Genomic DNA, 14,849 nt, shown 5'->3' on the forward strand with positions numbered 1-14,849 from the left:
TTGAAAGGGATTAAAATCAGCCCAAAATAGCCAATACAATTGCAATTTCAGAGCTGGAAACTGCTCCTCTAGTGTTAGATAGGCAGTACAATGCTCCCACTCTCACTAGTAAGCAATAGGACCTCCCTCTACCACAGGAAAGTCTGAAATTTCTGAAACCAGCAAAGCCTGGAAACTGGCTGTCTACCCCAGTATGCACCATTAAATTATCCTTGCAAAAAGATTCCACCAAAAAAGTTTACAAGAGCAAGTGGAAAGGATTCTCCCGTTTGACTTTGAAAAATTATGTTGACCCTTTATCTGCTCCAGTTCCTGCTGTCCTTGAATTTTTGGTTGTGTTTTTTAAAGAAGGGTCTAGCTTTTCTACAATTAAACTGCAGTTGGCAGCAATTTCAAATTTTCATACAGGAGACAAATTATTCTTTGGCTTCTTCCAAATTGTGTAAAACATTTCTGAAAGGCATTTTTTCCTTAGACTACCAATAAAGGATCCTTCACCTCCTTGGGATCTGACTGTTGTGCTACAAGGTGTAACTCAAAAACCCTTTGCACCTTCAAAAAATGACCTAAAATTTCTTTCATGAAAAACCGTCTTCTTAGTAGCTGCTACTTCTACAAGAAGGGTTACTGAACTTCAGGCTCTTTATGAAAGACTCTGTACATTATTTTCCACAAAGATAGGGCTGCTTTATGAACAAACTCTTCCTTTTTAACTAAAGTAGTTTGTGAATCAAACATTAACCAATCCATCCATTTACATGTCATTTTTCCAAATTTTTCAAGTAAAGGAGAATACGTGCTTCACCTCCTAGATGTGTACAGACAATTATGTTCTTATCTACACAGTACAAAGAAAATCAGAAAGTCAGCTCAGCTATTTGTTTCCTTCTCACCAAAAAGACTGGGTTATCCAGTTTCTAAAGTTACTTTAGCTAAATGGATCAAAGATTGAATTTTTTGGATTTGTCTTAACCAGGGATTCCCCTACCTAAATTACCTAAGGCCTACTCAACAAGATCCATGACTATTTCATCTGGTGTTTGGTCAAGAACCTCTATTGATGATATTTGCACAGCATCCACATGGTCTAATGCACATCATTTTGTTACTCATTACAAATTGGATCTAATATCCAGAAGTACAGTTGCCTTTGGCTTAATGGTACTCCGGAATAGCCTTCCATGAGGACCATCCAAGCTCGACATAGCTGGGGACTCTATCCCGTTGGTTAAGGAAGAATGAAAAGGACAACATCAGGATTTAAAAGTTACATACTCACCATAATTAGGCATCTTAGTTGTCCATTTTCATTCTTCATCAACTTCCCTTCCATCCATCCTCTGTCCTAAAATCTTCTGGAGGAACATTTTGGATTATTTATTGGAACTTCTAGTTCCATGTTTGGGCTATCCTTTCTGAGTATAGTTATAGAGACTTTATGGCAACAAACCCAGTCTGAGGTATTGAACATGGACAAGGGAATCATGTGCATAAGGAGGAAGCTCGACAGTTGGATCCAAAGTGTGGCAGAGTCTGATCCAAGGATGGGATCCAAACGTATTGGTTGAGGAAGAATGAAAATGGGCAACACAGATGCATAGTTATGGTGAGTACATAACTTTTAATTATGAAAATAAACAGTAATGAGAGAAAAAAGTTTCTTTTAAGATAATTTATTTTCAGGGCTTAAGTTTTTGTTCACTGTTCATGAATCTGCTATCTTTTGTTCAAGGGTTCAGATTTTAGTTGGTTTGCTTACCAAGTTGTACACCACTTACAGTTCATTAGTCAAACACTATCTCATTTCAGGCAAGCATGTTATAAATAACTTCAAATATTCATTCATGTTCTTATGTATACTCTAATGTTGTTTGGCATTACAAGGAGCTAGAGCCCATGCTGGCACACATCAGATACAAGGTAGGGAAATATGCCTACCCATTACAGGATAGATACACGCACACTCACACCTATGGACAATTTGTAGGACCACCGTTTCACTTATATGTGTTTAAGATGGGGAAGGTAACCAGGTAGTCAGAGCAAGTGATGGGAAAATCACTTGCAGATCATACACAGAAGGCAACCCAGAAAAATTAAATGCTAAACGACAGCACTGCTAACATCTGCATCACTATCTACCCAGTTTATTGTAAATATTGTTCATAATTCTAAGTAATGTTGAATTTAAAACAAAAAATGAAGAAATGTGCACAGACTGGCATAAATATGCTGTTGGAAAAGCAAAATCCAAATGTAAAACAAAACGACCAACGGAATAACACACTAGCTGAAGATAACTTGTTTTATTACCAAACAAAATAGGTAAGCACTTTCACTTTTTCTTCACCAGACCATATACACAGAGAAGAGCAACCTTTACTTATAGGCAGTCCAATTGCTAAGCAACCAGTCACATGCTAAGGGTCACAGTTAAAGGAGAAAGACATAATAAAACCACAGCTTATGTAAAATTGTATACATATCTGCAGAAACTACATACAGAAAAAATGCATACAAAGAGAAATTCAACATGTAGAAAAAAAATGTCATAAAACAAACACACAGAGACAAAAATATTAAAACAAAAATAAGCAAAAAATATAAAAATGTCTTTTAACTCCTAAGACTACGTCCCTTCAGGATGGATCTAAGTGGGTCTTTCTCATTAAGCCCACTACCCTGATCAGCTCTCAGTCTTATCATCCATCTAACCTCCCTGGTTTTGGTTAGATTCCTGATGTCACCACCTCTAATGCTGGGATAAATTCTGTCATTAACCATGAACCTGAAGGTGTATCTGTTAGTATTGATCACATGTTTAGAGAGGGCATTGTTGGTTTATCTTCAGCTAGTGTGTTATTCCGTTGGTCGTTTTCTTTTATATTTGGATTTTAAAACAAAAAATATTGAATCTGGTGTCGTCAGTTGACGAATGGGTTCCGGTTCCGATCCTCAGAACCGGCTTAGCCGTTATACAGCTCGCGCCAGCCAAAAAACTCTCAAGCTAAGACTCTACCCACAATGCCCCTCAATTCATTACCCCAGATATCGTTTGCCACTCTGTTAGCAAGACGCGTCAGCCGTTGCTCTTAGCTATGTCTTTTAAAATTCCTTTCTAAAAATATATTTAGATATTTTTCTGCATTATATTCTTTAAAACTTTGGTTTCCATATGAGTGTCTGAATAACTCTACCCTTTACCCTTACTATTAGTGACCCCTCTCTGGCTTTCTTACCCCTTTGGGGTATTTCTCTGTACTATCATTGGTACATCTCTTTTCTTTTGCTTCTAGTTACCATTTTGGTACTCTTATCTACCATAGTTGGTAGATTTTTCACTCTATCCTGAGTGTGTGTGTGTGTGTGTGTCTGTGTATTTTGTTAGCACCTGTTCTCATAAATGCATAATGGTGGAAAAACAAAAAGGCACAGCGCCACCATCTTTGGTTTCCAGTTTGGTGCCAACCTCTCCTACGGAACCTCAGCAGGCTTTACCCACCTCCCTCATTGCCGAAACCAGAACAGGTTCTTCCCAGGACAAGGTATTAACTTTCCATAGACCCCCTTTGTGCGTCAGCTGCCCAGTCCCTTTCTGTAATGACTAGAATCTCCCTCAGGATTGTTCGTTCAGTCTTCCAAGAGTCTCTCTAAGGTGGACGCCGTGAGATTGGTGGATCAACTTTTGGCAGCCAAAGGTATTCCCACCCTTTCTCAGGCTCCTCTGCCATCCAGAGTTGGGGATTCTTCTCCAAGGACTCCTGCACTATCTCCTCCTCTAACTTTCACTGGAGCTTCAGAGCCCAGCACTTCATTTCCCCCATACCAGCTGTTTCTGTGCTGTTAGACATCCCTACCTCAGCACCAGATGTTGCTCTGACTTCATCAGTTCCCTCCTTGGAACCAATGGTTTTTCAGAGCCATGACATTCCTGCTGGTTCCGTGGGTCTCTGATCGGCACTGGGTTTTATAGAGAGTCAACACTGGCTCTTGGGACCTTGTCCATTGCATGTCCTTCCCCAGCTCCTGCTTTAAAGGGTGGACTCTCGGAGCAGGGTGTGACCTCTGTTCCGAGGTAGTCTTTCTTGGTTCCGAGCTCCCATTCCTCTTCCGAGGATCCTGCCTTCCAGGTTATGGAGAGGGCTTTAGCCTCTGCAAACTCTCAGCTGGTCCCTCCTACATCAGAGTGTCATATTACTATACCTTCTGGTCCAGTGTTGACACCAATCTCCAGGACACGACAGCAAGCACCGAAGCTTCAGGTTACCCTTGTACAGGACCCCACTTTTTCATAGTCTTCCTCTGAGATCCCCACTGAGAAACCTCCCCGTAAAAAGACATGCAAGAAGAAGCACCTAGATTCTCTGGAAGAATCTGTCACTGAGGACGCAGACTTTGATGAAGAGGAAGGTTCCCCCGGTCACCCCCTGATAATGTCTCCTTCAGAGGCATCCTAGAGATACCAAAGCAGAGGGGGAAGCCCCAAGACCTGGCCTCAGAGGAATCCATGTACTTGCAAGCATTCAATGCTCGACCATCTACTTCCTGGGTGACTCATTGCACATGCAGTTAAAGGCATGACAAGGACAGTGCCTTCTGGCATTGCCATAAGCCGACATACCTGAATGCATTTGTGTGAATTCACAGAGCCCTTCAAGTCTTCCTTCATCGATGCTACTTTTGACGGATCATTTTTGTTCGGCCCCAAAGTGAAGGACACACTAGCCATGTGTGAAAAAGATGGAAAGACCCTGCCTGCTGTGGCCATTCATTTTTCTATTCCTCAGCGATCCTATTCCAGGAATCAGAGGAGTGGAAAGATGTGGTTCAAGAAATCCCAGGGACCTTTTTAGGACGCACATGGCTGCGGCTCCCTTTGGGGCAGAGGGGGGCGCTCAGATGGAAGACACCAGCTGAGAGGCAGAGGTGGCCCATGAAACCAGGGTAACAGAGATTCCTTTCCTGGACAACCCTGTCAGCGCTTCTGAAAGGAGGCCTGATTGCTTACCTCTGGAAGCATTCGGGGGAAGACTCTCTTGTCTTTACTCGACAGCCAGGTGACAAATGACCTCCAATGCTTGCGTGCAGAAAATCATTACCAGAAGCTAACATATTTCCTTCATGCTTTTCCTGAGGTCACTGAGAAAAAAATCCCAGATGTTCCACCCAATCAGAGGGATCAAGGAGCCACAGAAGTTCAAAAGCTGCTAGGAAAGAAGTCATCCAATAAGTCCCACCAGACCAGATAGGATCCAGGTTTTACTCCAGGTTCTTTTAGTGCCAAAGAAGATGGGGGACTGGAGTCTGATATTGGACCTCAGCCTTCTGAACAAATTTGTTCAGCAGACGAAATTCCAGATTGTCGCAGTTCACTCTGTTCTTCCCTTTCTAGGGGAAAATGATTGGATGTCCTCTATAGACCATCAAGATGGATATTATCACATAAAAATGGACAAATGCTCAAGAAGGTATCTCTTTCTCTGCTTTCAGTTGATGGGGGTGGTCTTATTAATTCAGAGCGCTGCCTTTTGGCCTCAGTACAGCCCCCAGAGTGTTCACCAAATGCATGGCAGCAGTCACAGCTCACTTGAAACTAAACTGATTCCAGTTGTTTCCTTATCTAGACGACTGTCTCCTCAACAGCCCTGCCAGGCATCTACGGCTTCAAGACATGGAATTCATCATTTACTTGTTCAGTGTTCTGGGCATAACAGTCATGAAAGAAAAGTCGCAGCTGTCTCCCATGCAGGATCTAGAGTTTTTCTGAGCCTGCTTCAACACGGTTTCATATATAGCTTCCCTGCCTCTTCACAGGCTCCAAAAGATAAGGTCTCAGGTTTGGCTCATCTTAGTGAATAACAAAGTGCCCACTTTACTCATCCTTCAAGTTCTAGGATCTATGGCAGCGGCCGTAATTCTTGTTCCCATGGGTAAGATTTCAGATGAGGACACTTCACTGGCTTCTTGCATCTCAATGTTCCATTCTGCCTTGCCCGATGTCTCACCCTATCTTAATAACAGGCCGCTGTAAAAGGATCTATCCTGGTGGATGCAGTCAGAAGAAAGTCTAATGGGTTGTTCCTTTGTTGTTCACTCCAAGTCAAGGCCATAGTGACTACGAACACCTCCCAGATGGAGTGGGGGGGACATTATCTAGGGAGAACAGTCCAAAGCACTTGGTCACCACAAGAAGCCAACTTGCACATCAGTGTCGTGGAAATGTGAGCAGTGCTCCTAGCGTTGCAAGCCTTTCAGTCTGCTCTTCCTCTGGGAACAGTTGTGATCTAATCCGACAACATGTTACTGGATGGCACATCAACAAACAGGGTAGAACCAAATTCTACCCCTTTTGCCGGGAAGCCCTCAGAGTGTGGCAATGAGCAATAGCTTCCAACCACTTTCTTGTAGCAACGTATATCCCATGGAGTTCCAATGTGATAGCGGACAAGTTGAGCAGACATTATATTGCCTCACGAGTGGTATCTTAATCCCAAAATGTCAAAAGAAATCTTTTGCCGCTGGGGCCAGCCTTGCTGCAACCAATTTGCCTCTCCAATGAACAAGTGCAGTGGCTACTTTGCCCTAATACCCCAAGGTGGAGGCCCTAAGAGACGCGCTCCTTCTCTATTGGCCCTTGGGTCTCCTTTACACCTTCACCTCTTTCCCCCTCATACCCTTCTTCCTAAAGTGATTCTCATTGCTCCCTTTTGGTCCAGTCAAATTTGGTTCCCCTTTCTACGGTCTCATTTGATTCACCAACTGTGCATTCTTGACCCAGTTCCAGACCTGCTGCCTCATCCACAGGGATTGGTGCATCCCAATCTACTCAATCAAGCTCACAGCTTGGTTCCTCTAATTCCGTTAGTCACCAGGTAGAATAATATTACTTCCCCCATACAAAAGATTCTTCTGGCTTCCCACAGATCTCCCGCCAGGAGACTATATTCCAGCAAATGGAAGAGATTTTCAATTTGGGCCTCTATAAACAATTCAGACCACTTCTCAGCACCTGTTGAAAACGTTTTGGAATTTTTAGCTACCATTTTTGATTAAAGTGCTTCTGCATCCACCATTAGAGTTCATTTAGAAGCCATTTCTAATTTTCATAATGGGTTTGATGACCATTCTTTAATCTCTCACTGACTATGCAACATTTTTCTCAAAGGTAGCTTACGCCTGAAACCTCCATTTAAAGATCCCTTAGCCCCCTTGGATGTAACCTTTGTTTTGCAGTTCTTAGTATTACCTCCCTTTGAACCAGCGGCCACTTACCATCTCAAATTCTTTTCCTAGAAAACTCTTTTTCTAGTCGCCATCACTTCTGCCAGAAGAGTCTCTGAGATCCAGGTACTATGTGCAAAACACCCATATATCATTTTTAATAAGGACAGTGTTTCTTCCTAAGGTGGTCTCTGAATCTAATATTAATCAAATTATTGAGTTACCGGTTTTCTTTCCCAGTTTTTCCAACAAAGGTGACTATTGCTTGCATTTACTGGACATTCATTAAGCAACTATGTTTTTACCTTGACAGGACTGAACAGTCTAGAAAATCAGATCAATTGTTTATTTCCTTTTCTCTCCCAACGATGGGAAAGGCTGTGTCGAAAGTGTCTATCTAGATGGTTGAGAGAGTGCATTACTTTAATTTATGACCATAACAACCGAAAGTTATCTACGCCTGTTAAGAGCGCATTCGACCAGATCAGTTGCCACTTCAGCTGTTTTCCATTCAAAAGCTTCCATGGACTAAATTTGCACAGCTGCGACATGGGCTACAGTCATACCTTTATCACTCATTACAAATTGGATATGGTCTCCAGGGGAAGAGCATCATTCGGCGTTGTGGTTCTCAGGAATATGGCTCCCCAGGAAATAAAGTAGCTGTGGACTCTGTCCCATTCGTGAAGAATGAATAAGATTGACAACATCAGATAAAGAAGTTATGTACTCACCATAACGTTCCATCTGTGTTGTCAGTCTTCCTTCTTTTTTGGCATCCCTCCCACATTCCCCCCTCCCGACTTCCTGAAGAATTGAACTCTTGTCCTGGGATATCCTAGGGTTTTTACCTTGGACATTACTTTTGATTACCTTTCTCTATGTACATTCTTGCTATAGTCTGCAAACTCAGTCTGAGGTAATGAGGAGAGGGGCATTGTGGGTAGAGTTTTTTGACTGCTGCGAGCTGTATAACAGCCGAACAGGTTCCGAGAATTGGAACCTGAACCCATTTGTCAAGAATGAACGAAGATTGACAACACAGATGAAATGTTATGGTGAGTGTATAACTTCTTTTTATAGAAAGCTGTCTGAGAATTAATTACTAAGAAGTGCAGATGTGTCATTTAACAGAGTACAGCAATAACAGAGGAATATACAACATTTTAATTCATTGCTTTATATGTTATGAAATATGATAGTGTGTACCATTTTAACTGGTAAGTTGCTTTGAACATAGTGCATGCATAATAACACTTATAGGTTACTTTTAGGACTGTATTACTGTATCCGTCGTGTTGATATCTGAATAGAGTCATTCCTACAACAGACGTTATCCGCAGGTTAGGTTACTGAATCGTATTGAATGTGTGTTACTCATTCTCCTGCTAGAGTAGCCTGCTTTTTTCAATGAGATCTCTCTGGCATGTTTAACATGTTGAATGTGTAAACTGCAGGTAAGCAGTGATAAACTTCTGGAAGTGTTACAGCAGAGTAATGCAGGTTGAGGACAGAACAATCCAGGTATAGTAGGAAACTGGAGAGCATGATGTTGTTCACATGCTTTGGACTTGCAGTTATGGAAAACAGATGTGAGTAAGAGTTATTGAAATAGTTAATCAGGGAAAGTTCAGATCCTCACCATTGCCTAGGAGAGTATGTCTGAAACAAAACACTGTCTTACTAAGAACCTGAAAACTTGAATATAAGAAGTCATAACCATGCTGGTTATATAAATTTGCCAGTAGAGGAAGGTGTGTTCTACCCTTTCTAAGCCTCTGCTTTTAAGACTTGATTGCATTTTTCAGTCAAGTTTATATGTCCACATGACGTATGATTAACCTACTAAATAATGCACAAAAGTCCTCATCCTAGATTTTTGTTATTACGTATGGGAGACATAAAACCATTCAGTAGTATATTTTGATTATTTGCTGTTCTCATTGCTTATACAATTGAAGTGAATGTTATCAAGTCTGTTCCATAAAAGAATTGTGCAAAGACAATATTTGGGGATTATATCCTGTGTTGTACTATTTTCTTATAATTAAAACTTTTATAAAATGCTTTGTAATAAATGTTATTTTCAGAGACTCTGATATCAAATTTAAACTTGGTAGTTTCCTCATTGAGGCTTAGGCAAACACAATTACAACTGAATTCACTGTCTAACTGAAACAGTAAACGTGTGTATTGTTTTGTTCAGGAGTGCTGCCCGACATCGAAAAATACTTTGAAATTGGAGACAGCAAATCCGGATTGTTACAAACTGGTAAATTCACTTTCTTCAATATGTTTACAGTTTTGTCCTTTGGCATTTAGTATGTGTTATGTCTTAAACTTTATTGCACAAATCATTTTAGCTTTCCGGAAGATAGTTGGTTATAGAAATGCCTGATGAATTAGTGCAAAGTGTTGAGCTCTTCATTGATATCAAAAGTGGGAGGGAGTGTAGACTGCACTTTTGGGATATGTATGTGTGTCTGTCTTTCTGTTGTAAGGGAAGTAGAAAATGAAGCATTTTAATGTAAAACTAGGCTTGGCACATGACAGTCTGAAGGTGATTGTAATGATATTTGTAAGAAGACAGTCTTGTGGTGCAGCGGTTAGTGTTGTCGCTTAACACAGCAAGAGGTTCTTTGGTTCAATTCTCTGCTGGGGTGCCTTCTTTGTGGAGTCTGCATGTCCTTCCTTTTTCCTCTGGGTGCTGTGGTTTCCTCCCACATTCCAAAGACATGCAGTACGTGGATTGGACACACTAAATTGCTCGTATATGCGAGTGTGTGTGCAAGTGAGTGGTACAGATGAACTACCATGGCAGGGCTAGCCACCCGGCCGTGTAAACTTTGGCTGGAGATGGTTGTTACTGTTGAAGTGACACCCCAACCCCATGTGGAAAAAGGGGTTGGGAATGAATGTATGGAAACAGTATGTGTAGTAATTTTTCAGGATTTAATGTGGTACTCTTTATGTGCTGTCACTGTATCAGAACAGAATGTATAGAAGTATTACAATGCATTTATTATAAGAGCCCTAGTGGAGTAATAGCGTTTCATTAAAGCTGTAGTGTCATAAATTAAAAGAAGATTTCTTTTTCCTTTTTGCTTCACTCCTTATACCCAGTTGACTCATTTGTTCTTGGTGATGGAAGCCTTACAGTCTTGGGGTGGTGAGAGCATTATGGCCCATTTGTTCCTGCTCAGGAATCATAGTCAGTCTTCTGTTCTGGTAGGCTGTCTTGCTTGTCCTGTATGACAGCCTACTCTCTTCCCCTGGGAGCACCCCTTTACACTTGGCAGCTCTTCCCAGCTTCACTGTTGGTGTCTCCTGAGGAGAAGTGTGCCTCCATACCACATGCTGAATTCCTTATGAGTGTGAATCCATTTTGAAAGCATAGACACTGCAGGCTTGAACACAACTAGGCATAATCATAGCTCTTAACTGCTTAGCATGAGGATTATGGACAAAGCTAAAAATAATTTGGTGCCAAAGGCCCCAAAAATATGGGCCATTTTTAAATATTACTTTTATAAACTTCAAATATACAGGTTTTGCATTAGAATGCATTTTTGAAGGGTAGGAAGGCTGAAACTCAATTGTCTGTCATTATTTAGTGATTCATTCCTCAATGATTTGCCAGAAAAGCTCAAATGTTAGGAGAAACAGACCAAATATATGAGGCAAAAATTTGGACAGTTGAGAGATATGGGTGTATTATCTAGTACTTTTGCTGTTTGTCACCTGTGTGGTGAAGTAGAACTGCCTCCCAGTCTCCAGGATATGTGAGCTGGCAGCAGCCACTAAATTCCAACCTCACCATCTAGCTTTTACAGGTACCTAAGCTGCCAAGTGAACTTTGGAAGCTTGCACTGTAGTGAGGGCTGTAATTCTCTAATGTCACTGATTTGACACTTACAGAAAGCTTCTTGATATTCTAGTTCAGCTTCTCTCAGTGGAGTTTCTCAGGACTTTCTTAGTACTAGTGTGTCATATTCCTTGTTATGGATACTTCATTGAGATTTCAAACGTTCAAGAATTGCAGGAGACAGTGTATCCTGCAGCTATTGCATGTTATTTTTAAGAAAATGGCTCTTTTATTAAACCTAATTGACTGTTGTATCACTTTAGTTAAAGTCAGACTTGATAAAAACAGGATTTTTACAGTAGGAACAAAACATTTATTCCTAGAGTGTGTTGCCCCTGTTTAACAAATTCATCACTGGTCTCACTTCATCTCAAACAAGGTAATGCAGCAGATTTGGCCAGGCGTCCCTTCATCCAGACTGTTTTAACCAGTCTTTGCATAGTAAGCTACAACTGACAACCATTTCGATAGTAAAGCTATTTCATGCTTTATTTGGCCTGTCATTGCATGGAAGTTATTGTTTGCCTTTTAACCACAGGACAGGGAGTGGAATTTTTCGGTCTTCTGAATCTTGGGACATGGCATTACACTACAGTAATACATTTATGTAAGGGTTCAAGAATTCCGTGGCTGTTTCTTTAGTGATCTAGTTTCAACTGTTGAGCCCATGTTAAACTTGTGCTACAGATCAAAATCTTTTTAAGTGTCTTTGAGATTGCAATACATCTCTTTTTTTGTGTATAATAGCAGATAGTTTGACACTTTTCTGGTGAACCATTCCATCATAAACATTTTTTTATTAACAAGTGCTTTATTATTACATTTTATTTTTGTACTCTTGTGCAGTCCACATACATGTTGCACCTTTTTCTCCTGGTAGTTGGCCTTTTTCAGCCATGTAATTTATTGTATTACTACACAAACATTTACAGGCCTATATACAGCAGACTCAGCCTATGGCCGGAGGTTAAAAAGCGTATATTGCAACTGATCATCAGTCATGCATCTCTTTTTTTCCTTTATATCCCTAACATCTTTGCCTTATTAAACCGTCCTTAGGGTCCTCATGGTTTCTACACTCCTCTGTGTTTCCTATGCCCAGACTTTTATAATAAATTGTTCTTTTTCAAATCCCAATAATCCCATTTTTTTACTAATGTAGTTTACTGATCATATCCTTCAATGCTTTCTTCTCCAAATATTTGATTTCCTTTAGTTAGATTCCTTACCTCACCTATATCTGGTTCCCAAGTGTTTACGGTTCCTTGTTATTCCCTTCTCAGCCATTATCAAAAGAAGTACTACTAATATGTCCTTCTATTCATATGCTGCAGTATTCATAACATGAGGGAGTCCACTCTCAGCTGACTTGTTCGTCCAGCCAGTATACAAAATTCTAATGTTACTGTGAGGTACATGTGACGCCGCACATCAGCTAGTGTACGTCTGCTGTAAGGAGATGTCTTGTGTAAAGAGGATGTCAGCACATACCAACCTCAGAACTTTTCTACTGCCTGTCTGATCACCTGCGCCAGTTGTCACTCTCCAGAAAAGTCACGAACTTTGGTTCAGAGAAGTACCCCATTGGGGTTTTCTTTAAATTTTGGCTACTATATTGTGTTGTGATTACATATCAACTAGGAAGGGTAAGTGTCAGTGTGGAAGGCAGCTTGTTTTGTTTAGGGCCAGACCACGGCCATACCATCTGTGATATCTGTAAGGCCTTTGTACCCAAAACCCTTTGCAGCCATCTAACTTCCCTGAAGTTATATTTTGAGAATCAGTGTCTTAAGCATTTAGAGCATGATATGGAGGTGGTGTCGGGCCCTTCAGATGATCTGCAACCTGAAAAGGCCAACAAGTCATGGCCTGATCTTCTTGCTGCTTCTTCTCTTCCAGGCATCCCTCCCGAGGCCGATGTGGACCTGGAGGTCATCCTGGAGTCAGTAGACGTCCCTTCGGATACCAGAGTGGAAGCTGTGAAGAACCCTACCAGCACATCCACGAGGGAATCGCAGGTGTTCAGCTTGGTCATGGGCGGAACCACAGCTTATAATACTGAAGGCCTACCAGCACATCTATGAGGGAATCGCAGGTGTCCAACTTGTTTGTGGGGAGGACCACAGCTTGTACTTACTGAATGCCTGTGTGATCACCCAAATCATCATGCAGGAGGATATGCCTGCAGACATCATGGACTGCAGGCCAATGGCTGGCCCGTCCACCTTCCACCATGTGGAAGCTCCTAAAAAGAAAAAAGGCAAAACTAAACATGTTTCTCTGATTCCCCAGGATCAAGCACCAGATTGGCAGACCTTCAGACAAGGCCTATTCAATGCCTTTATGGCTGTACGTCAGACCTCAGCTTCTTCTTTCTTTTCTCCTGCCTTTCCTCCCTGCACTCCCTTAAAGAGGACCCCTGAAGATTTTTCCTCAGATGATGAGGCATCATCAGGAGATGAATCCCTGGCTTATTCAACTCAAATTTCTTCCCCTTTGGGTTACGCCTCTCCAGAAGAAGAATATAATGGTATAGATTCTCCTGGGGAGGATATTTGTTTTGGGGAAACTATTCTGAAGATGAAAGTATTCTTCAAATGGGACTGTTGCAAAGTGTCTGACGTACAAAAGAGGTACTATGACCTCCTTCAGATGGACTCTGCCTCTCCATCTGCCATTCCCCCGTCCTACTGCCTTCTTAGATGCCTTTACAGTTGCTTTTAAATGCCCAGCCTCCAGCTCCCAATTGCCCAGATAGATTTTATAAGGTGCCTGAGGACTCTAAATTCCTCTTCAAAGCCCCCTCTGCTACCATGTCCGCTTCTGCAGGCAAGGCATCCAAATTATTGCCTTCTACCTCATTGCTTTCCTTGGATCAGGAGAGCAAAGTCATGGAGAGTTTAGGTAAAAAAGTATAAACCTCTGCTACTTTGACCTTCAGGGCAATTAATTATAAAACTTATATTGCCAGATATTCCCTAGCACTCTTGTCAGATGCAGGAAAGATCCTTTCTGGGCTCCCTGATTCTCCCACCAAGGCTAAGCTCTCCTCCATTCTCATCTCTTCTGACCAGGTTAAAAGGCACTCCCAAGTGCAGTTATGATGTTGTGGAGGCCTCAGCCAGGGCAACTGCATCTGGGTCTATCCTGAGGATGTATTCATGGCTCAGGCTTCAACCCTTCTCTGATGATATTAAAGCCAAGATAATGGATGCCCCCCTGGACAAAAAAACATTGTTTGGAAACTTGGCTGCAGAACTATTTAAATCTCTTCAAAAAAAAGGCAAGGAGCTCTAGGATCTAAAACATATATCTGTTTCCCCTGTCCTCAGGTTCCAGAGAAAATAATCTACCAAAACCACTTTGTCAGAAAGCCAGCTAGGCCACCATCTACCAAAGGTAAGAAGGATTCCAGGAAACAAATCCCTTTAGAGTATGCTTCCTCTACTCCCAGTCAGAAACAGCCCTTTCAGGCTAAGCCTGGTAGCCTCTGACCACCTGCCTCCAGGCCCATCTACTCCTTTGCCTCTTCACCTCTCTCTTTCTCTCCCTACTTGGAATCAGATAACCCCTGACTCTTGGGTCCTTTCCATCATCCAGCAAATATATTTCGTGGTCTGGGAGTCTCCCTTCAGGGGCATCCCACAACCACCAAAAGAACAACTGGAATTCTTTCTCAGGTCATATCCAACCTTCTGTCTCAAGGCACTATTCAGGAAGTCCTGCTCTCTCAAATGAGGAAAAGGATTTTACTCCAGGATGT

At 41.7% G+C, this 14,849-nt stretch overlaps 1 protein-coding gene across 3 annotated transcripts in view; it reads left to right on the forward strand.

Annotated features, from left to right (window-relative positions):
- Nucleotides 1–14,849, forward strand: part of SPNS1 (sphingolipid transporter 1 (putative)) — a 1,475,635-nt gene that overhangs the window by 357,833 nt on the left and 1,102,953 nt on the right. For 2 of the 3 annotated variants that reach the window (XM_044075480.1, XM_044075482.1), the window contains one exon: nucleotides 9,428–9,493. The exons of the other annotated variant lie outside the window; for it this stretch is intronic. In XM_044075480.1, coding sequence (XP_043931415.1) covers nucleotides 9,428–9,493 — 66 coding nt within the window. The remainder of the gene's footprint in view (nucleotides 1–9,427; nucleotides 9,494–14,849) is intronic. 3 annotated transcript variants of the gene reach the window in all.

The sequence above is a fragment of the Protopterus annectens genome, chromosome 6.part1 (genome assembly GCF_019279795.1).
Source record: "Protopterus annectens isolate FY-2018-M chromosome 6.part1, PAN1.0, whole genome shotgun sequence".
In the NCBI taxonomy this organism is placed as follows: domain Eukaryota; kingdom Metazoa; phylum Chordata; order Ceratodontiformes; family Protopteridae; genus Protopterus; species Protopterus annectens.